At 39.4% G+C, this 25,186-nt stretch overlaps 2 protein-coding genes across 8 annotated transcripts; one reads left to right on the forward strand and one right to left on the reverse strand.

Moving 5' to 3' along the window:
* Window positions 1–1,102: 1,102 nt before the first annotated feature.
* On the reverse strand, window positions 1,103–7,600 carry LOC103988259 (uncharacterized). Of its 7 annotated transcripts, none has more exons than XM_065153575.1 (6): window positions 7,280–7,599; window positions 4,903–5,016; window positions 3,976–4,059; window positions 3,658–3,793; window positions 3,169–3,335; window positions 1,103–3,082 (listed from the first exon to the last, which is right to left on the reverse strand). In XM_065153575.1, the coding sequence occupies exon 6, from the start codon at window positions 2,215–2,217 to the stop codon at window positions 1,459–1,461; it is 759 nt and encodes a 252-aa protein (XP_065009647.1). In that variant the 5' UTR covers window positions 2,218–3,082; window positions 3,169–3,335; window positions 3,658–3,793; window positions 3,976–4,059; window positions 4,903–5,016; window positions 7,280–7,599; the 3' UTR covers window positions 1,103–1,458. The 7 variants fall into 7 exon arrangements, 6 of the variants coding, with proteins under 6 accessions (XP_065009647.1, XP_065009645.1, XP_065009649.1 ...); XM_065153573.1 differs by having other exon boundaries at window positions 1,103–2,252; window positions 2,339–3,082; window positions 3,658–4,059; XM_065153577.1 differs by adding an exon at window positions 5,508–5,600 and having other exon boundaries at window positions 3,658–4,059.
* An 8,153-nt stretch (window positions 7,601–15,753) lies between these two features.
* Window positions 15,754–17,184, forward strand: LOC135640240 (ribonucleoside-diphosphate reductase small chain-like). The gene has a single exon (XM_065154502.1). The coding sequence runs from the start codon at window positions 15,932–15,934 to the stop codon at window positions 16,964–16,966; it is 1,035 nt and encodes a 344-aa protein (XP_065010574.1). The 5' UTR covers window positions 15,754–15,931; the 3' UTR covers window positions 16,967–17,184.
* The last annotated feature ends 8,002 nt before the right edge of the window (window positions 17,185–25,186 follow it).

Genomic DNA, 25,186 nt, shown 5'->3' on the forward strand with positions numbered 1-25,186 from the left:
ATTTTTTTTTGGGGGTGTATTCTTTAATTTGATTTTGATTATTTGTATCTATATTACTCTCTTGATTTCGTTCTTCTCTTCCTTCCCAACGCTTGCGGCTGCTTAAAAGGATGTCCTGTGGATGACAGTCCGAATGAATACATTGTACCCAATCCCATGTCCCTCCACTGCAATAGACAATGTCGTGTGATCCGAGTCAGATATGTGGCTCACCCAATCTCCCGTGACCTCCTTTGGGGCCACTCGAAATGGCTTCATGCAACGAAATCACACCGAGAAAGTACAAGAGGTGTAGAATAATGACATTAGTACTGAGAAAACAAAGCAATGGCCTTTATTGCTGTCCCAAAGCAACATGTACGCTTTTGGGCACCACCATGGAAGCGGGCATCTCCGTAAGCGAGTTGACCATGCTAATCGTGTCATTTCACGAGACCTAAACCGCTCTACAAGAAATTATGAAACATAACATTTTTATTTAAGAATTCACCCTAAAATAATTTTAAAATCACAAAACCGATTATTCAAACTGAAATAATTGATTTCAGCTTTCACAGATATAAAAACCGAAACTCCTATTCAGTTTGAAATCAGACAAATCATCGGACCAATTCGATTTTGGTTCCATTCCGGTTTGAGTCAGGCTAGATCCGGTTCTCATAATTATCCCAAGTGTTGTCACCTCACTAATAACCAGTTCAACACCATCTCTGTCATTAATAATAATAATCAAGAATCTAACATCACCTGCACCTAATCCAGGGCAAGTAGCACATCACCCTTCCTTATCCTCTACAGCCAAACTACGTATATATCATGACTAATTAGTGTACGCTCCAAATATACATAATTAATTCCCCAGGTGCAAGTTCCAAAAAACCTTTTGACTCCCCCGAACCAACACACCGTTCAGACCCCTTTGGCCTCTCACCTCAGAAGGAGACCATCCCAAACTTATACTCACCAGGGCACTAATCCACTCTCAACAAGAAACATGCAAGTGGAAAACCCCCACCACTCTAATTAATATCCAGCCACCGTACCAACTCAATTCTCCTTAAAAATCAACTCAGAGTACATGCAACAATTTAATGCGAAACACTAACAAAAAACCAAAAACTACATAGCTTCCAACGATAGCAATTGTAGTTTGAGTGAAACTGGTTTATACAAACTAGCTATTGCAATATTACATGGGCCATATTAGACATAAAGTAATGCTGTGATTGAGTAAAGCACAACATATCTAAATTATATCCACATATCTATATCCCGGCCAGAAAAAAAACAGCAAAACTACCGGAAATAGGGAACATGGACAATTTACACAACTCTCTAAACAGCATCTGCGGACTCAAAATTCCAAAACAGCACCACCCAATTAAGCTATATTTTCTATATTTTCTCTTTTTTTTGATTTTTTTTCATTTAAATTAAGAGAGAGAAAACAAAATGACCTCAAATGCCCGGACACCAAAGGCTCCATAAACGAGGGTTGAAGAGCCCCATCAGGTCCGGCCATCCCCTCCGCCTCTCGTTGGACACAGCCACCGCCACCGCTTCCTCTTCCCCGCTCCTCTCCTCGCCCTTTACCTCCGTTGCGGGCTCTGCTGTCTCTGAGGCTTCCTTCACTTCGCCCGAAAAGCGGGCGGCTCCACTGGCCACCGATGCTTCGAACAACTTCAGCTCGTGGACCACCGACGCTTCCACCTCCACCGACTTCCCCCGCTCCTTCTTCCGCTTCCCCTTCCCCTTCTCAGCTCTATCCCTCGCCTGCCGCTCCCTCCGCCGCCCCTTGCAGCCGTCACCACCGCCCTTGTTCTCCGAGCTCGCAAGGCGCTCCTCGAACGCCTCGATAGCCTGGTGGATGAGCTCGCGGTCGGGGGAGCAGTCCCACCGCGACCAGAAGCTGGCGTAGCAGTCGAAGCATCCGCAGTCGAAGAGCGGCCGATGAGCCGGCGGCATCGCCTCCCGGCGCCGCTTCGGCTCCATTCCGGCGGCGGGACCATTGATCGACTGCGTGATCAGGTACGCCAGCACCTCCTTGTCCTCGCAAGTCAGCGCGGCCGTGAGGGCCAGGATCGCTGCCGGGAGGAGCTTGAGCACGGCGAGCGCGTCGTGGCTATGGACCGAGGACCCTCCTTCGTCTCCACCGGCAGACGGTGGCGCCGCTGGCGACGGGTGGACCTTTCCCTTCCCCTTGGGGTACAGGTTCATTGCTTGTTGTGGATCCTCTTTTTTCTGCCTTCTCACTATATATATATACACTCACATTTGTAGATATTTTTGGCCCAAATGATGAGAGAGAAAGACTAGGGTTTTACCGGCCTTTACTTACCACCCAACGAAGACAGAGCGAGAGGCGTGTGACAGTGATGTGACCGACGTGGCCGCACATTCTTACTCGCCGTTGGATCCCGGATGGGCAACAAATAAGGAGAGGGTGTTGCTGCGAGATTCGTGTTCTCTCCGATGGGGCCGTACCTCGCTCCTCGCTCCGTTCGATCGCCTACACCGCCTTAGCCGGTCGGGTCGACTTTTGTTCTCGGGGTGGTTTAGGCGTAAATATACGCACGAGGTATCATGATCCGTCGATCGAAAATCGACGGCAGACACTTTCTCGCATATTTTTTGTTGTGCGGACGCACGGATCGAGCCGCACCGAGAAAAGATCAACAGTTTAAGTTGTTTATGGCTCGGAGAGGCGGTGCGGCATATTTAAATGTTATCTGATTTGTCGAAACTACCGTATATGGCGAGGGAAAATAGTGGATGTCGTGTTGAGGCATGTCGACGATTTAGCGAATGGGTGATGAATGATGAGAGCGGCGGATGACCAAGGGCGGGAAGTCGGCGCAAAGTACATGAGGCAGACGTATCCGGGGACTCTGATGGCGCTTAGTTCCCATGACACGACCCGCTGCACATGGAAGCATCGGAGCCGTCGATTTGCTGATGCTCACGTACGTACGGTGGCTGCATTCTGCACACAAACACACCCACTTCAGCTTCAGAGGTGACATGCGATGAGTGGGACGTGACCAGAAGGACTGTTTCTGAAACGGGCATGGGAATCGAAGTCCTGTCGGGATTAAGGGGGTGGAAATGGAATGTGAGTTGGGGAAGGAATGGGAGACTAAGAGCAGACATTGAATTTGGGCTACGTACATGAAACAGAGAGTGGTCTCTGATTGAGAAGCTTGGTAAGTTTCTTGCGACGTTCAGCTCAGTTGTTGACATTGAATTTGACGTGATTTTGGTGGATATACAAAAGAGCTTCTCGGAAGCATCCTTGATTGGAAGAGTCACGAGCCTTGGTTTTATTCCTGTCATGACTAAGAGCAGACAAGTGCATAACTACAACAAGCTATGTCAAATGCTGATGCATCAAACGGGTACATCGTATAGACTATTACTTCTGTGCATCAATAAATAGTTTTCTTTTTTTCTGAACAAATATCAACCCTATCGACCAGTGATCTGAACCATTGTAACACATTGTTTTTGCAAACTTAGACAAGCAGAAGATCAAAGCATTTAGTATAAAGCTTTTACCTTCAACCTGCCAGGAATCATATAGTTTTTGGGGAAAATCTATCGTACGGAAACAAGCAAAAGAACTTGCAAGAAACTAGCTAAATTCAAAATATTGTATACCTGAGAACTTCCTAATTGCCATGGATTATGTCAATTCAACTGGAACCATTATGACCACTTTTAGAAACATGTGTATTATGATTTATAAGTACTTCATCCTGTCATATCTTCTCATGGCATTATAGACAGCTTGGACCTGGAAAGGTCAATTGGAACACAGATCATATGCCACATGATAATTGTTGTCAGCAAGCACTCTGATTTACTTGATATATATACCTCCAGTTCAGTCTTAGATAAATTAAGGCATATTCATCCAAGGCATGAAATTTCTCAAAGGTAGCATGTGGCGGAAAAGAGAAAAAAAATGAAGGGTACCTGCTCACTTGAGATAACACGAATAGGTCCAATATTTGCTGACACATACTTGTCCCTTGAAGATACTTCCTGACTCACCCTACCCTGTTCAAAAAAGAAACATATGATATAAAAAGATCATGTTCTAATGTAACCTGAAAAAAAATTGATCACTTGCCTCTGAAAAAAAAGCTCAGCGATAGAAAAGATTTTAGTGAACAATGAAGAATAAAAAACTAGACAAAAATAATTAGCAATTGTAGTTGACTTACCATTACATATGCATCTGTACAAAAAACAAATTTAGGGGCTACAAGTCCTCCACAAAAGAATTTCAAGCTCTTCATATGTCTCCCAAGTCCCAAAATATAGATATTATAATATGCATATCCAATTTCAAAAATTACATTCTCTTTCATGGAATTCTATTTTTTTGTTCACTTTTCTTTCATCAGTTTTATTTTTTTTTTCCCATCAGCCTGATATCGCTATGCCAAGCAGTTTCAGAGTATTGACATGGCCTGAGTTACCAATAATCACTGTTCTAGCTGCCAGATGGCACCCACATACAAGTTTAGAATCAAATCAATTGAGAAAACTCATTAAAGTAGATAAACTGCAAGGAACACTCACGAGACAAGTATGAGATCAACAGGTTGGAACTTCTACTACGACGAGAAATGTAAGTAGGTAGTTTACATGCTCATTGTATCCTTCATCCCATCAGAATCTTGGGTAATGCAACACTCCTATCTCATGTCCCAACATCATCAACAGTAGGATGGCTTCTTAAAATGTCATATTATATTTCTTTATCAATCCAGAAGGTACAATCCAGAAGGTACTAACTATAATAACTTACTTGGATGATACATATGTAAAACTTTGCACGCATCCTAAGAACTATTTGACTAACATGATTGTTTTCACGGAACAGTAAACACAAACCTTTGGAATTGATTTTTGGATCACAGATTCAACAGAAACAACCATTGATTGGACAAATTCGTCATCTCCAGTTCCTATTGCAGTAAACCGCCTGACCGTGGGATACAAATTAACCTGTAAAAAAAATAAATTGATGAACATTAAAAATTCAGCATAATAAAAAATGAATTAAGTGCCTTTTTAGTTTTTCTCATTGGCTCATTAAGTAGTAGAAAAGATGGAGAACCCATCAAGAAGGGGTAGATCAATATTCTGTTTTCAGTTTATTGTTGCTCTACATGTTCTAAGTTGTTCTTACTGATACATTCAACTGGTTCAACTTTATCAACATATGCATCTTGATAGAACTAACAAGAGAGTTGCTTCAATTCAGCAACAAGCATCACCTTGTGTAGTTCAATATCAAATTTGAGGGAGAGAAAAAAATCACCCCAAGCATAAGATGAATGAGTTATCCTTTTAGACGTTCAGGATCAATATAGTAATATTTTGTATAAACAAATCATCAACTAGCCAATAAGATAAAAAGAAAGCATCTCAACCATTAATTTAAATAAGGTTCCATGGCTAATCAACTAGACCGCTTAAACTAAATATTTGAGTACCTCACAGCAGGAACAAATGCAATGCTAATAAACTCAGGCCAGCTTTTGATCTGTATTTACAGCAAACAGGTTGGGTACAGGCCTGAGTAGACTCTGGAAGCATCCATGTAATATCAGAAGCTGTTAAGTCAAGATAATTCTGCACTATAACCATGTTCCTATCAGAAGAAAAGTATAAATATACATTTGCCCAAAGTAGATTTTGTATTTGGAAAGCACGAGAGTTAGAAGACCAAATGCAGATATAGCTTTTCTCTGATAAATGTTCTTTATCTAGATGGGATAACCAGCCATACATCTAGCTCAAATGTAACTATGCTCTAGAATAACAAAGCAAAAAAACAAACTAAAGCCTAGCTGCTTATATGTACTAGAATGAAAGGCAACATTGGAGCCAGGCATATGTCTTATCGTTGGTGTCATGAAGAAGCAACAAAGTGGATTCCAAGTAGCATAAATGTAAACAAAATAAATTTTGCAATATTGACTTTAAACTAAGGTGAACGGAAAAATGAGTAGCTTGGTGTAGTGTATCGACATTGTACCTTCTTATCTAGAACAAGCCATTCATTAGTAGAATCATCTATCACCGTACCACCAATAACAACATTTGTGGTTTGTGCAACCCTTTAGACTTTGATACTTCCGGATCCAATGCCAACAGATGTTAAAAAGGTGGAGGTTAAAAAAAAAAACATCAGGATCCAATACTTTACTGACAAATAGCAGCAAATGAACTAGCCCATAAGATCCAATAGATGTTTTGCCTTTAGGTGACATGATGTCATGTCATTGTATGTCACCTTGTTTATTAAGCTACCTGCCCCACTTTCGAAACTCTAATAGTGAATGGATATGGATGCCCCTCGATGATAGAAGCCCAAAAATACTAGCCAGCAGTAAATGCAGACAGCTTATTTCCATATACTTCTGGTTGTTATCCTCTGCAATAACCTCCTCTATAAACCAATTTCAAAAGGAGCTGTTTCAAAATCCACATTTCAAAAATGGAGGATCAATACCATACACACTTAAGACACACAGGATTAACTGCTCTTCGGAAGTTGCTATCCAATTTTAGGCTCTAACATCTCAAGAGCCTTATGTAACTATCCTGATGAAACATATCTTCTTTAAAGATATATATGGACAAACATATATAGAATGGTTCTCTCTTGCTTGATTATTAAGCATGATTAATTACAGAGCTTCAAGCCATATGACCATTGCTCCACTGTCCGTAGAAAGAAGAGGAATGAAAGAGAAGGAATAGAGAGACGAGAAAAGATATACCCAATCGAGAGAGATGCAGTCAGGAAAGCTGATGATGAAGGTCTACATCAGAAATATTAAGGCAGAGCACAGATATCAGGCACGACTTGCTGGGGCAACTAATTAGGTTATGAGGGAGATCAAGCTCATACTTAGTTGGAATTGGGTCTGGGAGAGCAGGGGAGGAGGGAGAATGGGGAAATTAGGTTTCGATCTGCTATTGCTATCCTCTGATTGAATTTTCCCAATATCTGATGCTCTTTCCTGCAACTATTCACCCTCCTATTTCCTGTAAGGCTAATTAGTATTAATAACTTTAATGGGTACATTCCGTTCCGGTCTAATACATCCGGACTCTGTTGAATGTGGCTTCACGCCGGCAAAACGCTGAAGAAAATTTGGCATCTTACAGGGATCCAATCGGAATAGAGAAGTTAATAAACTGATGAGCCACAAAGTATCAAGTAACAGAAAACAGAATGGGGATTTCCGAGACTCACCGGAAATCGCCTTGAGGATGGCTTCCTGGGGTGGGCCTTGTTCATCCTGACGGGAGGCCGCCGACGGGGCGTCGCCGCGAGAACACCGAAGTAGAGCGGTACCCCACGTAGCCCTAACTCTACGTTCGGGAAGAAGAGGAGGGATGATCGAATGGGAGGCAGCGAGAATGGGCGGCGGAAGGGCCGCCATGGCTGCTCCGAGAGCAGCATCGAACGCATCGCGACGCTTCTGCGCGCCATCTCGCCGATATTTTTCTTCCCGGAACCGTTCGCTTCACAACAAATCTTGAAAACTCGTGCGAACGAGTGGTTCACGGTTGGAGATAATGGTGGCCTTTGCAATCAACTAAGTGCGAGCCGAACTTGATCAAACCCGGTTCTGAGTGAGTCCGGACCCGAATTAATTCCGAGCCCAAACTTAGGCCCGTTCAGACGACTCCGGTTTAATCTGTTCACCGGTTCAATCTCCGACCCGGAGAGTTCGAATTACCGCCCCGACTCGTGGCAGGCGGGAATCGCTTCAGGTACTCCAAAATCCGTGCCACCCAAATCCAGGTTCACAGGCTCCTCAAAAACCCTAAGCCTAATCCCCATTTCCTGTCTCCCGTTTTCTATTTCATCGTACGAAGAAGCTGGTCCTCAACCAGGCCGATCTGTTGGACGTCGTCGATTTCCACGCCGTTGTTGAATCCTTCGCACCCCGGAGAATATCTACGGATTCGAATGTCCGGTGTTCGATTTTCCAGTTTTCGCTGTAGAGATCGGCCAGGTACCTTCCTTGTTCTGCTTCGTTTACTCTTTTTGTGGCGGATGATAGAGAAGCAAGTTATTTAAAGAATGCTGAATGGGACACGAGAGATTTATACAGATGATTGACCGAAAGGGGATCTTGCAGAAATTGACGATTGAGAATTGGTTAAAAAGCGGTGAACATGCAGAAAAACAAAGAGGTTGAATTATGAGTTGAAATTAGAAGATGGTTCTGAGTTCTCATCTCATCGATGGCTGTGACTGTAGCAAGTTCCCAGTAATGACAATAGTGTCTATGTTTTCACTTGGATTTGTTCTGGCTTCAGAGGATTTCTGTCTCGATGATCATCTCCTGAGCAATTTCCTAATTTGTTCATAATAATCTTGTGAATTAACATTGTTAAATATCGTTGTCTTCTTTTCTTTTGTTGTTAATGGATAATTTCTGTTTTGTAAAAGAGTTAAATTTCTATAATGAGTTATCATAAGCATTAAATTGACTTTATAGAACGTAGAAGAATGAGTTTCATCAATCTACAATAATGGCTAAAACACAGGTCACAGCACATGATTTCACTGGCAGAGAATGCATGAGATGGAACTTGTTTTGTTACTTGCAAAGCAATGAAAATTTCATAAATATTTATTGATATATCATGACTACACTTGGAATTTGGCAAATAGAAGCCGAGGTTGTTTGAGAGATTAAGATATATAAGGACACTGATAACCCTTGAAACTTGGGAGTGAGTTGCAAGGCAAGTGCTGCAAGTCACACACTTCAGTGTAGTAAGACACACTTGGCTAAGCGGAATGAAAATTCTAATAAAAAGGTTAAAACATTTTTATTCTATTATAGATATTAACATAAAAAAATCTCAAAAATAATTTGAATAAAAAACACACAACTATAATAATCTAATATTTTATCCTTCAAACTATTGCCTTAAACTTGTGGATCTGTTTTTGTGAATTGTGTTACTGGCTAGATATAGTATCATATGCAAGTATGTGTCATCTGATATCTTGATTGTCCTGCATGTGCCATGTGATATATTGATTGTCCAGTGACAAGGCTGATTCAACCACATGATTAGTCAAGTCATACAAAAATCGAGGAACATGTAATCCAAAAATTAAAATCATATAAGTTAGTATTACTGGTATAAATAACTCGATTAATGATACTATTTCTGAACAACTTTATACGTAACACTATTAATCAATGATACTAGTGTTACTAGTATTTAGTTTCTCTGTCAGGCTATACATCAATTATGAAGAAAGACAGCCAATATAAACAAGCTTGTAATTCATGCAATACTTGTAATTGATTTGCTTATAGAACATAGTAAAGGTTTTCTTGACCTAGTAGTACCACATAATCTTTTAAAAGGCGTTTTGGGTGAGTTATCGGCTGCAGGGTTTCTGTTTTAGTTCTATTCCACCAATTTTAATCTTGATCTTCAGAATGATTAATGATGTTATATTGTAGTTCTTTCTTCACAATGTCTGTTTTCTTTTCTTTTCTGCAATATTTTCTCAACCTTCTTCGTTTTGTTGGTTTGAAGAAGAGGTTTAAGAATCACTTTCACCCAACAAACTGTGTGTGGGTTGGGTTGAAGTAGTGATACTCATCACCGGTTGTGTTCAGGTCTGAAGTGGATGACACTTGGAAATAGTCCTACTGATACCATCCACATGAACAAACCCTTGGTTAGCCTACAGCTTGCATGAAGAGGTACACAGGGTTGCAACAAGAGATGGTAATATGATTCAAACTTCTTACGATCATACAAAATATCAATGAGTGAAAAGATTGATCTACTAGTAGGTCTAATTGTATTATGTACCTTACCATTTAGCAACTGACATGACTAAACATTGCCAAATTTTGCTAGCAGGAGTATAGGGAAACAGGTCTCAAATGTTGGGTGAGGAGGGGTTTATCATGTCCTAGTTGAACCTTTGATAATTTGTTTGTACCTAATTATACCAACCTTTTTACCAGTTAGAATTGAGGCTTCTGTTAATTCAGGTTAGATTTATAAACAAGTTCTAAAGTGTGCTGAAGGTAACATGCTATTATGAATGATCTACTCTGACTTTTGAAGAATGAAGGGTTAATTTTACTATGACAACTAGAAGTGTTCATATTTTGTTTTCTTTCTCAAGCTTTACAGTTGGATAATTTCAAACTATTGACATTGTAGAGTGATATTTAACTCATGATGAAATTTACTGTGAAATGGTTACCTGAAATTTTCAGAACTGTTTTTGTTAATCTTAATTTTCCCCATACAGTGACTCTTAATAAGGGTATTGGAGTCTGTTTGAACCCCATTCCAATTTCTTTTTGAGCAGGCATGCCATGGATCTTCACTGATGATGAGCATGCAGAGGTTTCTGTTCTCTAGTCATAATTTTCCTGTGAAGATGATTACTGTTTCATGGATTACATGAAAAATATTCAAGAAGAAAATATTAATATCTGACAGGTCAACTAGAAACGTCCACAATTTTGCAATTAGAACATCTTCCTTTCAGTGATCATAGTGATGTTCCTATTTCACATTTAGCTTAAGTGGCTGTGTTACCGATATGGTCAAAGACATTTTGCTAGGATAAATGATACAACAAAGGCATGGATGCTTGATTTTTGGATTGAATCTCAACATGGAAGCATTAAATTGTGAAAAAAAATCACTTAATGATGATGACCCACATATGCGTAAAGAGCCTGGACCTGATATGGTAACTGAGTTCTGCTATGGTCGGAACCGTTGATGACAACTGTGGCAGGTGAACTCCAAGCAGGCAGGGTTCATATTTCTGGTGGCTATCTCCTTCATCCTCTCCACTTTGTCCACCTCCTCTCTGGCTTGCTCCCAGACCAGCCTAGCTTGTGCAAACTCTTTCTTTGCTGAGTCTATCTCCTTCCTTGTCAGCTCCCTTATTCTCTCAGCGTAAGCCTTCTCTACAGCAGTAAGTTGGATCTGCTCTGCGGTTTGTTGCTTCAGTAATTGCAGATTTTTTGCAAAGCTGTTGGACTCCTCGAAATATGATCGCTGTGTTCCAACACTCATCGACAGATTAAGGTCGAGCAAAGGATGATCAGATGGATCATTTCCCACCAAGGACATGGGTGCTTCAGAAAGAATATGGGTCGAGGGGAGGTGTAGCAGTTGCAATTCTCTTGGGTCATCCTCTTCCATAGAACCAAAGACATACAATCCAACAATGATGTGATGGTTTAGCAACTAGTCTGAGTCTTTATATACAGACTTCCTACCAGCCAACTTTACCAGCATGCCCATGCTGGTAGGGTTGGTCTTTGCACCTTCAAAATTTTGGTAAGTCTTCCTCGGTTTAACTTTTGTGTGCATTGTTTATTACATCATCCAACCTGGTGGCGTGATGTTTGTGAAATGGTAGATTCCTTAATCTGAGTTAATATGTTACTTAACCCGTTTTTTCTGGAAGGTAGCAAGCATTGTTCATTGTAAATGTTCCATCATTATTGATTAGACCACAATGGTGCACCCTTTGGTCTAATCATTTTCCTTTGGTCGACTTTATCAGCTCTCTATATATCATTTTCCTTTGGTCGACTTCTCTTCGTTATAGTTTGATCTTAAGCTTCTTTTGGATCTTTCTCTTGTATCTGATTCATCGTCACTTGGCATGTATATCCCTTGGCAGTGGGAGAGGGTGCAATAATTGATGGCAAGCTTGAGTTGGGAGCAAAGCCTTGTGGGAAGATGGACCTCAATGACAGGTAAGTCAATGTTGTCAAAAGAAACTTCTCATTATGATCTCACTTCTCTTGTCACGTATCAATCTATTTGGTGATGAGTGTGACGTGTCCATTCCTTTCGAGTGACTTCAATCATTTACATGCTGAAGCCAGCTCAAGAAATTTAGCATAGCCTCAAGTTAATCATAGATTTCAGGCCTTTAACTCCACTTCTGACTGTTGAAATCCTTCAACAACACTAGAAGAAGAAACAATAATAATGATAATCCTACTTCTAGGAAGCCACTTTTGTGCAATCAAACATGTCCTAAAATTAACAACATAGATAAAATTGTTTAGGTGTGTTAATAGGGGATCTATCTAAATACAAAAACTGATAGCTGTAATATACAAAAACTGATTATATATATATATATATATATCCAATGGATTTAAATGACATAGGAGCCCTTAGAATAGTGTATTAATCTTTAGCATTGGTTCTAGAATGAAAAGGTCCTTGTATGTTTTTCCTCTTAAATTGATCTAATACAATAACCAACATTGCTTACCTCTACATTTAAATAGTTGAAGCATGATTTTTAAAAGAAGAGGGCTTTCTTTATTAGATTGTGTGGCCAAACATCAATATTTAGATCCTTATAATATTTTACTTTCAATCCATTATTGTTGAAAATATTTGTGTGTGAAACAAAGAAGGATGAATTGTAAATATAATCTTACATATGTTATATTTGACTTATAACCTTATAAGCTTAATCTTTTGATTGTGTTGGTATCTGATATATGTTAATCTTTTTTAAATTGATTTATCATTATTATATTTGGTTGAATTGACTCAGATTTATCATTATTAGATTTCTGACAGTTATGATAGCTTGCTGGCTCTGATTTTTAATCTAATATTTATATACATAATTTTTTAAATATAAACGGTAAGTAACGATGATGAAATTTAATTTTAAGATTTTTTTTATCGATTGAGTTGGATGACACATAAAAAAACAAAAACGTGGATAAGGGTGAGTAAGTTTTGATCAAGGTGGAATTCGATTCAAAAGATTTTTATTAGATAAACTAAGATAAATTAAAGGATGGAAAAGGAAGAGGAGGAGATGATGAGGTGGCATAAACAGCATCTAACATTACCCAAAACGTTCGAGCCCATCACATCAGCCATAGGCAGGCAGCAACTGCATCCCATGTCTCATGGGTTGGTGGCCAGTTGCTCTTGGAGGGAAAAAGCTGTGCGATGGCAAAGCTTGTGCTGTGAGAGGCAGCCCACCCATCAACCTATGTCAGCTGTTTTTGGGCTGATGCTTTTCAGCCACACCCCCGCAACAGCCCGAGAGTAATGTGGGTGGGGAAGATGCCTCTTCTCCTTTGGGGGACAGCGGCCTCCCACCACCATTAAGGATCGCCACCCACGCCCCTCTCACCCTTCGCTGTAAAAGCGACGGGTTGGCGTTGACGAGGTGATGTACATACGAGAGGGACGTCAGTGGGTTCATCCCATCACTGCTGGAGGGTCAATGGGGCTGCATCACCCATCCACATCCATCTGCTACTGCGGATCCCACCCCCCCACACCCCCCAATTCTGTATCGACATCAGTTGACTGATTGATAACACTAGGTTTCTTATGAATAGCCATTCGTGTTGATTCGAATCGAAATTGAATTGGATCAACGGGTTGACAATTCTATGATGTTGTGATTAGTAATTTAAATTTAAAATTTATTAATTTTGATTTAAAAATTAATTTTTTTAATCAATTGAAACCGATGATTTAAACAGTCATTTAGTGACTTGGGTTCGCCTAAAACTGATCCGATTCTGATTTCAAATTTAACCAAATTGAAACTGATGAATTCAAAATCGAAACAGACGATTCTATGTCGAAACTGCTAATCGTGATGTCGAAGTTGGCCTTATCCAACTGTCCAGGAAACAGATGGGGATAGTAGAAACCAATAATCAAATGGAGCAAAAAGCTGGGCGGCAGCACGATCATGTGTGTGCGATCTGCCTGTTACAGGTTGGTGCGAAGTTGACATGCTTAATTGCATCAAGCAAGTACCGCAGGCAGGCAACAGCGATGGCCCAACTGCCCTCCACAAGAATATGATTGCGGCCAATGGCATCAAAGACTACAAACATCTTACTACTCCACACTCTTCACAGAAGCACACAGACAGATTGCCCGACACATCACACAAAATTTTAGGATTTGATTGACGATCTTGTAAGACTATGTTGGGAGTAATTTTGATAAAGGCCTCTTAGATATTAATAATATTGTATATTCAAATATGTAGTGAGATGATAGGAGAGTTCTTCCTTTTAAGGATGCACACACTTGAGAAGGTTTTATAGTGTATCAGGTGATTGTTGAGCTTGGGTTCTAGTTAATAATGGTAATGGGTATATGGATTATTTGTCTATTATCAAGTCATAGAATCATACATCAAATTGTAAGATTATGATTATAGGGTAACGACTCCCCTTGATTTTAGGATTGCATGGTGTCAGTCTCCCTATCGACCTTATGTCATTGACCTTGTAGGTCAAGGATTCACTTGTGTGTCAACTAAGTGGGCATGACATTTTAACCAAATGAATCGTCATCATTTTAATCATATTGTCACCATTGCTCATCTTTTACAATTTTATTGGTCGCATGCCATTTCGTGGCCATAAACGTTGGCTCTTACAATGCAACATCGTTGTCCTCCATCTCATCGGAGGATTATTGTGTGTCTTTGATCTCATTATATTCCTCACATTATTGATTAGATGTTTGGTTTTTATATATCACCAAATTTCTTAGCTTACATGGCTTGTATTTTAGTTCTCATGGTACCAGAGCAAGTTACGGATTCAAATCTTATATTCGTCTCTCTCCATGTTGCTTGCTGTTTAATTAATCCCTGTGCAATGTTATTCTCTCTATTTTGCTTACACCAAGGGCTTGATATATGCTGTAATGTCCCGTCTAATTGACTTGCACCATAAACTTGCACATAATATAAATCGAATCGATTCCTACAAGTTTAACCCTTTGGGATTAATGTTATCCAATCAAATTAGTTTTATCATAATCAACATGTAATGCAGAGTAACAACGGTTAAACTCGATACTTCATGTCCACTAATTCGATGGACTGAGGCTTCGATGCAGTCCATGTTACATGCTTCCCTGACGACGTTGTGGGTCGGGTCGGGTCGGGCTTGGCACGACCCACACAGTGTTACATCGGACTTTGTTCATTAGTTATTGCAGTTGGACGTTGGACTTCGGCGTGCGTAAGAGAACAGTGATTACTTGAGAGAAAAGAATGAATCGAGTCACAAACTATTCAAACATTAGACAATCCACAAGAATCAAAGTAGCAGCTGATTGGGTTTTAGGTTTGACGCCATTTCTTGTGATGTTCCTCTGCGAGCGATGCTCTTATGGTCACCTACTTAGACTGCAAACCGGGGGGGCCACCCACTGCCTCCAATCACAGGGCAGGTGAGCCGCGTTCGGAAGTGTGCGTGCGTGTATGCGTGCTGCCTATCAGTAGGATAAGATTCGTTGTCCTTTGGGCTCGTCAGATATTTTGCGCCCCGTCACCTCGCTTTCCAATAGCCAACGAGATCCGAACCATCTTGTCGTCACGGGCGCCACACGAGTATGCCTCCGTCATCTCGTGACGTGGCCGCCCGTGGAACCGCTCCCCTCTGATCCAAAACGCTCATCCCATTAACGCCGTCAAGATTGCAGTACAGTTTCCCGCCCGACTTCAGAACCTTCCAAATGTACTCTCGTTCGGATCGATCTGCTTGTTTGTGGGCCCAACGACATTGTCCAATCACATAAAAGGTGGCTGAAGGGGTAATTTCCGCCTGCCGACGGTCCCCCTAGCCTCCCTTGTCTTCCCTTGCAAGAATGACGCGGTAACTTGACACACGGTTCCCTCATTCACCCCTTCCTCCTTCCACTGCAAGCCGAAGCCCACCAAATTCAAATCCCCCGCCGGCTCTCTCTCACCCGATATATATATATATATACGCCCAATCCTCTTCTTCGTCGTCCGAGACATAAATCCCCTTCTTCCTCCACTGCTAATTTCCGTTCACTCCGGCTTGCTCGACCAGCCATGCCCGCGATTGTGCCACCTGCTTCCCAAGGAGAAGGAAGACGAGGACTGGAGGAGTCGGAGCCGCTGCTGGCGGAGAACCCAGACCGCTTCTGCATGTTTCCTATCACCTACCCCTCCATCTGGGAGTTCTACAAGAAGGCGGTGGCCTCCTTCTGGACCGCAGAGGAGGTGGACCTGTCGCCGGACCTCTCCCAGTGGCAGCACCGCCTCTCCGACGACGAGCGCCACTTCGTCTCCCACGTCCTCGCCTTTTTTGCCGCCTCCGACGGCATCGTCCTCGAGAACCTGGCCGCCCGCTTCATGCGCGACGTCCAACTCCCCGAGGCCCGCGCCTTCTACGGTTTCCAGATTGCAATCGAGAACATCCACTCCGAGATGTACTCCCTTCTACTCGATACGTACATCAAGGACCCCGACGTGAAGTTTCGCCTCTTCCACGCGATCGACACCGTCCCTGCGGTCGCCCGGAAGGCCGAATGGGCCCTCCAATGGATTGAGTCTTCCGGCTCCTTCGCCGAGCGACTCGTCGCCTTCGCCTGCGTCGAGGGCATCTTTTTCTCCGGCTCCTTCTGCGCCATCTTCTGGCTCAAGAAGCGCGGCCTCATGCCCGGTCTCACCTTCTCCAACGAGCTCATCTCACGTGACGAGGGCCTTCACTGCGACTTTGCTTGCCTCCTTTACGGCCTCCTCCGCAACAAGCTCTCCGAGGACAAGGTCCGGGCTATCGTTGCCGACGCCGTTGACATCGAGCGGGAGTTCGTCTGCGACGCCCTGCCCGTCGCACTCGTCGGGATGAATGGTGTCCTCATGAGCCAGTACATCGAGTTTGTCGCCGACCGCCTGCTCGGGGCGCTGGGCTACGGCAAAATGTACGGGGTCTCCAACCCTTTCGACTGGATGGAACTCATCTCGCTGCAGGGCAAGACCAACTTCTTCGAGAAAAGGGTCGGTGAGTACCAGAAGGCCTCCGTGATGTCGAGCTTGAACGGGAATGGAGGCATCCACGTGTTCAAGCTGGATGAGGATTTCTAATTGTGGCCGTGGAGTTCCTTCGCTTTGTGATTTGTTAGTTAATTTTCTTTTGGATTTCAGCTATTTATTTCGATCTTAGTGTCTGCGATCGTTCATCATCTGTATAAAGAATGATTCGTGGGGAACGACTCGTTCCATGGATAGATAGTGTAATTTCAATGTTCCCTCTCGAGCGCGATATGCTTGAGGAAATGCCTAGTAGGACGCTTTGATGGTTATGACCATTTATTACTTGTTTGAAGAAATGCCTAACAGGGTGTCTGCTAATGGTCGTTGATGATCGATCAACGTTTGAAGAAATGCTCAAGAGACCGAAAGGTTCGTGACCTGAGAACTGAATGTTATTATTTCGTAGGTCTTGTAGCAGTGCTGTCTAATGAGATTGTTTTCCAACTTCTTTAGCAACATATTATTTGTTAGCAACACTCTCTGAACGTATTTACCCGGCACAATGCCGATGTTTGTTGGTATTTGCTTTCCCTTCATTTGTCATGCAGAGAAGAGACACCATTAGATGAATGGATTCTGGCTTCTGGATGCAGTAATTGGGTACGTTCTCTAGCCTATTTTATCACATTATTTAGCGACTATTTTTCATGTCTTTTTTGTTGATCATAACTTGATGTAGTCATTTAGGATGATCGTGTTTTCGCAGCATTGTGTGATTTAAACAAACAACTGGTTTCATCCAAGTAGACCCAAGCAGATTTCAATTATGTCATTGGCTAGGAATAAAATATGCACAGTAAATGGTGAATTTTGCTTAGTATATTCCTAAGTGTTTGATTGGATCGGGTACATATCTTACAATTAGCACAGCATAGAATTGCGAAGAATGGCTTCAGTATGGCAATCCAGAACTTGGAGATGACACTAACATGTAATATTGGTCCATGGTGCATAAATTTGCTAGCCCATGTGAATTCACAACTAATGCTTGCTTTACTGCTGAGAGAAAGATAGCAATCTACATTGTTCATACTTCATTTTAGTGTTCCTGGGGAATGGTCTGCTACACCGTGAATGTGTTCCTCCCGATTGGAACAGAGAATACAAGATGATAGAAATGTCTCTCAGTTTCTATACTTTTCTTCTGTGCTAACTGTATGGGTTGCTTACATTTCCGGTAATACTTCTTTGTAGAATGTCTGTTCAACTGCATATAGTGATTAATTTTCATAGTGAATGGGAGACTATTATGTAGCTGAATAAGTTCTTGTCCTATTAGCAATTTAGTAAAAGGAGCATTCTATACCCCGTACTTGTGATGAGGCTCAATTCAATCAAACTCATAGGCCAGTTGAAGGCAATGAGGCATAATTTTGCTTTTGATGAGACCCATTGGTTCGGCTGAGTCTGGCATTCCCTGTGGCAGGCCCTAATGGTATCATGTGATGGGCTAAACATAGATACCCAGAAATGACAAATGATAGGCCATTGTTGATCCATCAAGTACTCTTACCAAACTTACCTCCTCTAGATGAAACATAGAGTGCATCCTACATTTGTATGATATCATGCAAAATTAGGTGGGATTCATGTCTTAATTAGTAGCTACAGGATGTATCCACTTATCAATCTTGCCAGCTAATGCTCACCTGAAGCAGTGGTGCCAATGACCATTCTGTGTGTTGGTGTAGGATTCCATTTAAATGGATTCATCTGGGCAATCATTTATTGAGGAAATTATGGTGGCATTAGATGTATGTTACATCTTTAAGATTTTGAAGAAGGTTATGTTATGGATATTGAACAATTACATCCAGGAATGGAACCAACATCTTTTTCTCTTAATTTGATTATTTTATTTCTTATTATTTTAGAATGAAAAGTGTTACTGATTGTATGGCCTTTTGTTATTGACCAAATAATTTTTTGAAGGAGAAGTGTTACTTATTGATTGTATGAATCTCATTCTGAATTCATGCAAGCTCTCATGGAGATGAAACATTTATGAAACTAATCTTGAGTCAATTGTTAGAGATGACAATTCATATGATTCTTCCGTTTAGGTTGGCCTTGCAATGAAACACAACAATGATGAGAAAAACAAAGTTTTCATTCATCATGTGTTCACTGTACTTTGTGATTATGATGCTTATAACATCTTCAACTTCAATCCATATGACCTAAACAATGGGCTTACAGACGGTACTCATCATTTCCCACTCATATTTTTGATCCATGTGCATATAGTCACCCAGTGGCTGAGATGACATGAAGCATCCAAATTAACCTGGTTTCCTTGCATGGGGTCAAGTATCTTTGCATTTGATTTATCCATCTCATCCCTCCCAGATCCTGAAGACCATGATTATGTTAAATACTATGACCATGATTGATTGATTGATTGATTGATCGCTTGTTGTACCTTCACCTTCATCCCCCCACCTCTTTTTCCTTGATGCAATAAAGCATGAGGCCAATGATTTCCACCTCCTTGTTCTTATCCCCTTCAACCCAATCTTTTTCCGTCATCAAATGAAGGGAAAGAAAGAAGCACAAGCAAAAAGAAGAAAAGATGTGGGACTTGTCTCACAACAAGTGGTGCTCATCCTTGACTTGGATTCTCATACCATTGCTCCCAAAACTTGGAACTTGCCTCCTCTTTCCAAAAGCAATAGCCAAGACACCACCATCAACAAAATATCCATCTACTTGGCCTTGGGATAGCATCCAACCCAATCATTGTCTCCAACCATCAACCACATTCATTGAGGGCATTGAGGTCCAATTCTCATTATGACTGAGATATTGATATACCAAAGATAATACATGTTCTATATTGGTAAGGCTGTTTATTTTGTATGTCTTGCGATGCATATGTTAGGATGTTAAACATAGTTAATCATCAATTTGAATGTTTATCAACTTGGAGCCTTGCTATTAATCAATTTTCTCTTGTTCCTTCCCTCCTACCTAGTTTTGATAGCCTGCTATTTGTTTTTATTATTCAAGATTATGGTAATTGCAAGTAGCTTTATCATCTTGTTTTTCTTTCTTTTATTTCAATAAATTAGTAGATTTTATATATTTGTGGGCTACCATCACGTAATGGTGCCAAATCCATTTAATGCTGATGGAGACAATGTGAAGTAATCTTACACCTACATTTTCCATGGACACCACAAGAGAGACCACTTGTAGGTTAATTCACAAGATAAGGGTTGACCAAAGGATTAATTCTCCACCATACAAAGTGGATTTGGTGGTTTCTCTTTCGATTCAAGATAGTGGGGCTTACTTATATGATGCATCTTGATTGATTTAGTCATATAGACTTAAGTGAATCTAAGAATCCGTTTACTTGGTAGCCTTTAGGAAGCAAATACCTTGACAAATACTAATTTAGCCAAAAGGAATAGGAAACATTTTATTTGACTCAATATATATCCTTACGAAGAAAAGTGTTCATTTCTCTTTTTTCATAAGTTGCATTCCTCGCTAAGTTTTTCTTGATTTGATTACATTCTATTATCGAGGGATGCTTTACTTAGTTGCATCAATCGAAGCATTGATCTACGTATGTGATCTATATCATTATCATTTCGATCACCAATATTAATAATCATCGTGGCTAATCAAAGTTGAGTACCTCATTCCTTAATCGAACCATCGGGTAAATGAAGGGTTTCATGACGAAGTCTAAAGGTCTCTTGCATCCCTTATACTTGCTGCATAAATGTTGAAAGAGAGAGAGAGAGAGAGAGAGCACGGGATCACGAACACTGCACTGACCTCCACGCAGGGAACAGGAAGAGTGCGTGAAGCAACGTCCCTCCTCTGTCTTCAACCCAACCCCAAACCCTCCATTTGCATTGCTGCGATGGTGTTCTCGGAGACGGTAAACTACGCAGCCTTGTTCAGTAGAACAAGGGAGCACAAGGAAGGAATGAAGCACTGAGGGATACCCATTCCTGCTGTGGAATCCCGAGGCCGGCAGCCTCCTCCATTCCTTAACTCACTCTCGTGTGGTAAGCTTCGATTACAGCAGCCGTGAAATATTCCATGGTTGCCCGGTCCAGGTTCAGGGAAGCTCGGGGAACGCCGTCACCGTGCTGTCAAGGGCGCTGACCACGTCCGCCATCTTCGCTAGAGATGAGCCCGTGGGAGGGCGGCACCTGTGGGGTAAGACGGAGGCGTGCCACGACCGCCGCCAACGACGACCGGCATTTCGGCTGTCGGTGACGTACCGACACCTCATTTCGGACGATGCCTGAAAAAGAAACGTGTGTTTGTTTATGATATACTTACTATTCATGCCTTTGTCCATTTTCTTGATATTTTATTTATTAATATATATGATTTGAGTAAAATAAATTATTTATACTAAGAAAAAGATTTTGAATATGTCTTGTTAATTAATTTCAGTTTCGTCATTATTATTATTATTATTATTATTATTATTATTATTATTATTATATATATATATATATATAATGATTTATCAATCTTATCCTCTGAACCAAAATTTTCATATGAATCCAATAATAATAAATAAAATAATCAACAAACTTTCGTTGAATGGATTATATGACACATGGATAGTGCATATCTACGAGTTATCTCTATCAGAACAATAATTAGTCGACATGATATTTTCACGATCACGAAGAAATATAACATAGCATTAATGAAAATTTGAGTCAATAGACCCTCTAGGTTTGATGTAAGATTTCATGATTCTATTTATTTATTACGAGTTATCTCTATCTATCAGAACATTAACTACGATCTCAACCCAACGATTACATGTCACATGTCACTTTACAAAATATCTCCAAGTATATTCTCAAAAAAGGTTTCCCCTTCTAATGAATTATACTTTTCATTAATGGCAAACTATTTGATGTTGATGATGATTGTGTCTGCTATTAATGATGCATTGACAGCTAATCTTGAGGTCAAACATAGGCTCGTGTCGGTCGGATTGCACCCATATTGAGATTAGTTACGTGTAGGGGTCAGTGTTTTAAAATAATTGATTACTTGTCCCAAAAGTTTACACTTTGGAAAATGATTTGGATATTATTTATGAAATTAAACCCTAATGTATTCTGTAAGTTATATTCAAAATTCAAATGTATGATGCAAGTTAAAATAAAAAACTAATATTACATAAATAATTATAAGTTTCAAACTCATACCATTATTTAATAAATAATATATTACTATTTATAAACTTTTTTAAAAAATAATTAATATCACTATATTATCCCTTTTGCAAATGTACGTAAACATCCTTTCTTCTTCTTCCTCTCTTCCTCCTGTGACATAGAGAGAGAGATGAGCAAGGTCGAACAACAACGAGCAACATCAAAAGCAATGATGAGCATCATCGCAATCGACGACAATGGTAACTAATAAGAGGTCATGAGAAAGGAAAAATAAAATAAAATTGATAATTTTGAGATTATAAATAATAATAATAATAATATTTTTGAGGAATTATCAATAGTAAAAAAAGACTTTGAATAGTAAGCTTCTAATAATAAATAGAGGATCTAATTTATATTAAACTCCAAAAAAATCCTCCATATAAAAACGAAAGCTAGTCACCAATGTATATATTAAACTCTAAGGTTTAGAAAATCATCAACGAACAAATCAACTAACTTCGGACGACCAATTCCCCACTTATCATATTCTTGAATTCTAGAAGGATGTGATCAATCTTATTCTTGACATTTGACTCCAACCCATTGATCGAAAAGACCCAAATATGGATTACAATAAGAAAATAATCAAATCGAATTTAATATCCTTTCTACAGTGTTTTCGAATACACTTTTTACCTCACAATCAATTCTTCTTTCTTTTACATTACAAACGATTTCTACTTATCCTATACTTTTTCTTACCTTGTATTTTAGATGGATTTGTTGGGATCTATCATATATGACTAAAATAATTGTTTTATAGAATCAAAACCAAATTTTGGTTTAAGAATATACTTTATAGATCCAAAATATGATTTTAGAATGTTTCCATAAAACTCCTTAAATCCATTATAATATGCATAAAATCCTACAACAATTAAGAAACATATTAACACAGAAGCGCACGATGAATCCATTAGAATATTTTCTGAATTAATTAGTGATTTGGTCTTCCAATTGTAAGTATCCTTAAGAACTTTAGATTTTTTCTTGACGAGTGAAGAGAAACTTCATTAGATACCACAAACGAAGACTATAACCTTATTTATAGTCATAACTGATTAATCTATAATTATGATTATATTCATAATGAATGAATATGTAATTATGTCTCAAAAGTTTTATATTCCTAACTTATCTCTTCATTAAGTTAGAAATATAACTGATGGTATCCACACAATTAATTTTCATAATAATAATTATGTCCTTTAGTCAAATAATTTTATTTTAATTGGATCACTTTAATTTTGACTAATAAAAATAATTACTTAACATATTTAATTATACATGTGTAACCCTTAAAATTCTAACAGGATTTTTGACAAGTGGATTTCAAAAAATAATTATATCACGATCAAACATGACTTTTTTTTTCCTAATTGTTTGCTAAATACTAGTTGCAATTTTCAAGATAAATCATTACTACGTACTTAGCTCTTATGATAGTTTTATATTTGATTTACCTAAAAGGTTATGGGTCGAATTTACACTAAAACATAGACGATTAATGCACTATTACATAAGTGATAGACGTAAAAGATGATATTTTTCTCGTACCTTCTCTAATAATTGAAGAATATGACTACTTATCTACCTTAATTAATAAACTATTACACAAGTGATAGACTTCAAAAATGACAATCGAAGAATATGACTACTTATCTACCATAATTAATGCCTTTTATTGCCTTCAAAGTTAGCGGTTCCTAAGCCACATGTGGCCACATATACACATATATGTATATTATTATGCATTTGGCATGCACATTTATTCTTGAATTAAGAATTCTCTTTCTCTCTCTTGTTTGGACACAAACAATCACTTGGCAAGAATCCATAGAGCGTACGCAACACATTACAAAGCATATGTATGCATCTCCAAGGACACATGGAATGGGAATAAGTGGATAGCGTAAGGGATTAGGAGACTTAGCAATCATGGCAGTGTTAGCCACAGTGATGGCAGTCGGAACTCAATAATCTCGGGGCCAAATGGAGAATAAAACATTGGGAATTGATACATGTGTTTGATTCAACCAAGCAAAAACAATTGATGATGATGACCACCTTCTTCTTCGAAGAAGAAGAAGAAGAAATTAGGCCACATAGCAGCTCACCCTTCTTCCAAGCAAAGGAACCAACCACCACAGGTGCTTCGACTAGTGAGAAATGGCCACCTCGCTCAACCTTAACTCGATGCATGTGGTGGGAATTAGGGTTTGACAATAATTTGGTGGATGTGGTCAAATGACTTGTAGCGGTCAAAGTTGACCAGATTATAGCCAGCATTAGCTTAATCCACATGCCACCAAGTCTTGTATTTGACTCAAGTGTCTATTTCTATTTGTATCCCTCTCGAATTTAATTTATACCACTTTCAATTTTTTTATCAATATTATTTATCTAAAAGCTTAAAACATCTCGACATACTTTTGTCTCTGCTTTAGAAAAATTAAACTATATACCTAGCAATTAAGATTTTTTTTACGATATGTATTGAGGTATATCGACATACGGTATATCATTATAACTAAGCATATCAATAGTACGATAAAATTATCGAAAATAGTTTTAGAAATTTCTAAAAAAAATAGAAAAATAATTAGATTAGGACTTTGAGTAAAAATAAATATATTTAATATAACTTTAGTAAAAATTATCTAAATTAGAAAAAAAAAATAGTGATATATCTTTTTCGAGCTTTGCGAAGTAATTTTGTGGTACATTTGGGATCTTTCTTTCAGTAATATTGAATTATCAATAAATTAAATTATTAGATTAATTTTAAATAATTTAAATTTTAAGATTCAAATGAATCAAGTAATTAATCGATGGATATAATTGATTTTATCATAGAAAAATGATGAGACTCAATATATCTATATATCAATTTAATAATTTATCAGGCTTAATATTGAAAAATGATCCCATGACATAGTATACTGATACACAATATTCATTGGTGCATCGATGTAGTGATGGTCATAGTCTGATCATTGTGAACAATGTGTCTGAGACGACTCCTAAGACAAGGATAATTGTGACATGTATTGATGTGGAG

The sequence above is a fragment of the Musa acuminata genome, chromosome BXJ3-6, assembly GCF_036884655.1.
Source record: "Musa acuminata AAA Group cultivar baxijiao chromosome BXJ3-6, Cavendish_Baxijiao_AAA, whole genome shotgun sequence".
In the NCBI taxonomy this organism is placed as follows: Eukaryota; Viridiplantae; Streptophyta; class Magnoliopsida; order Zingiberales; family Musaceae; genus Musa; species Musa acuminata.

Bases quoted from the DNA above. Each gene is read 5' to 3' on its own strand.
- LOC103988259 (XM_065153572.1), bottom strand. From the start codon at position 2,217: ATGAACCTGTACCCCAAGGGGAAGGGAAAGGTCCACCCGTCGCCAGCG.
- LOC135640240 (XM_065154502.1), top strand. From the start codon at position 15,932: ATGCCCGCGATTGTGCCACCTGCTTCCCAAGGAGAAGGAAGACGAGGA.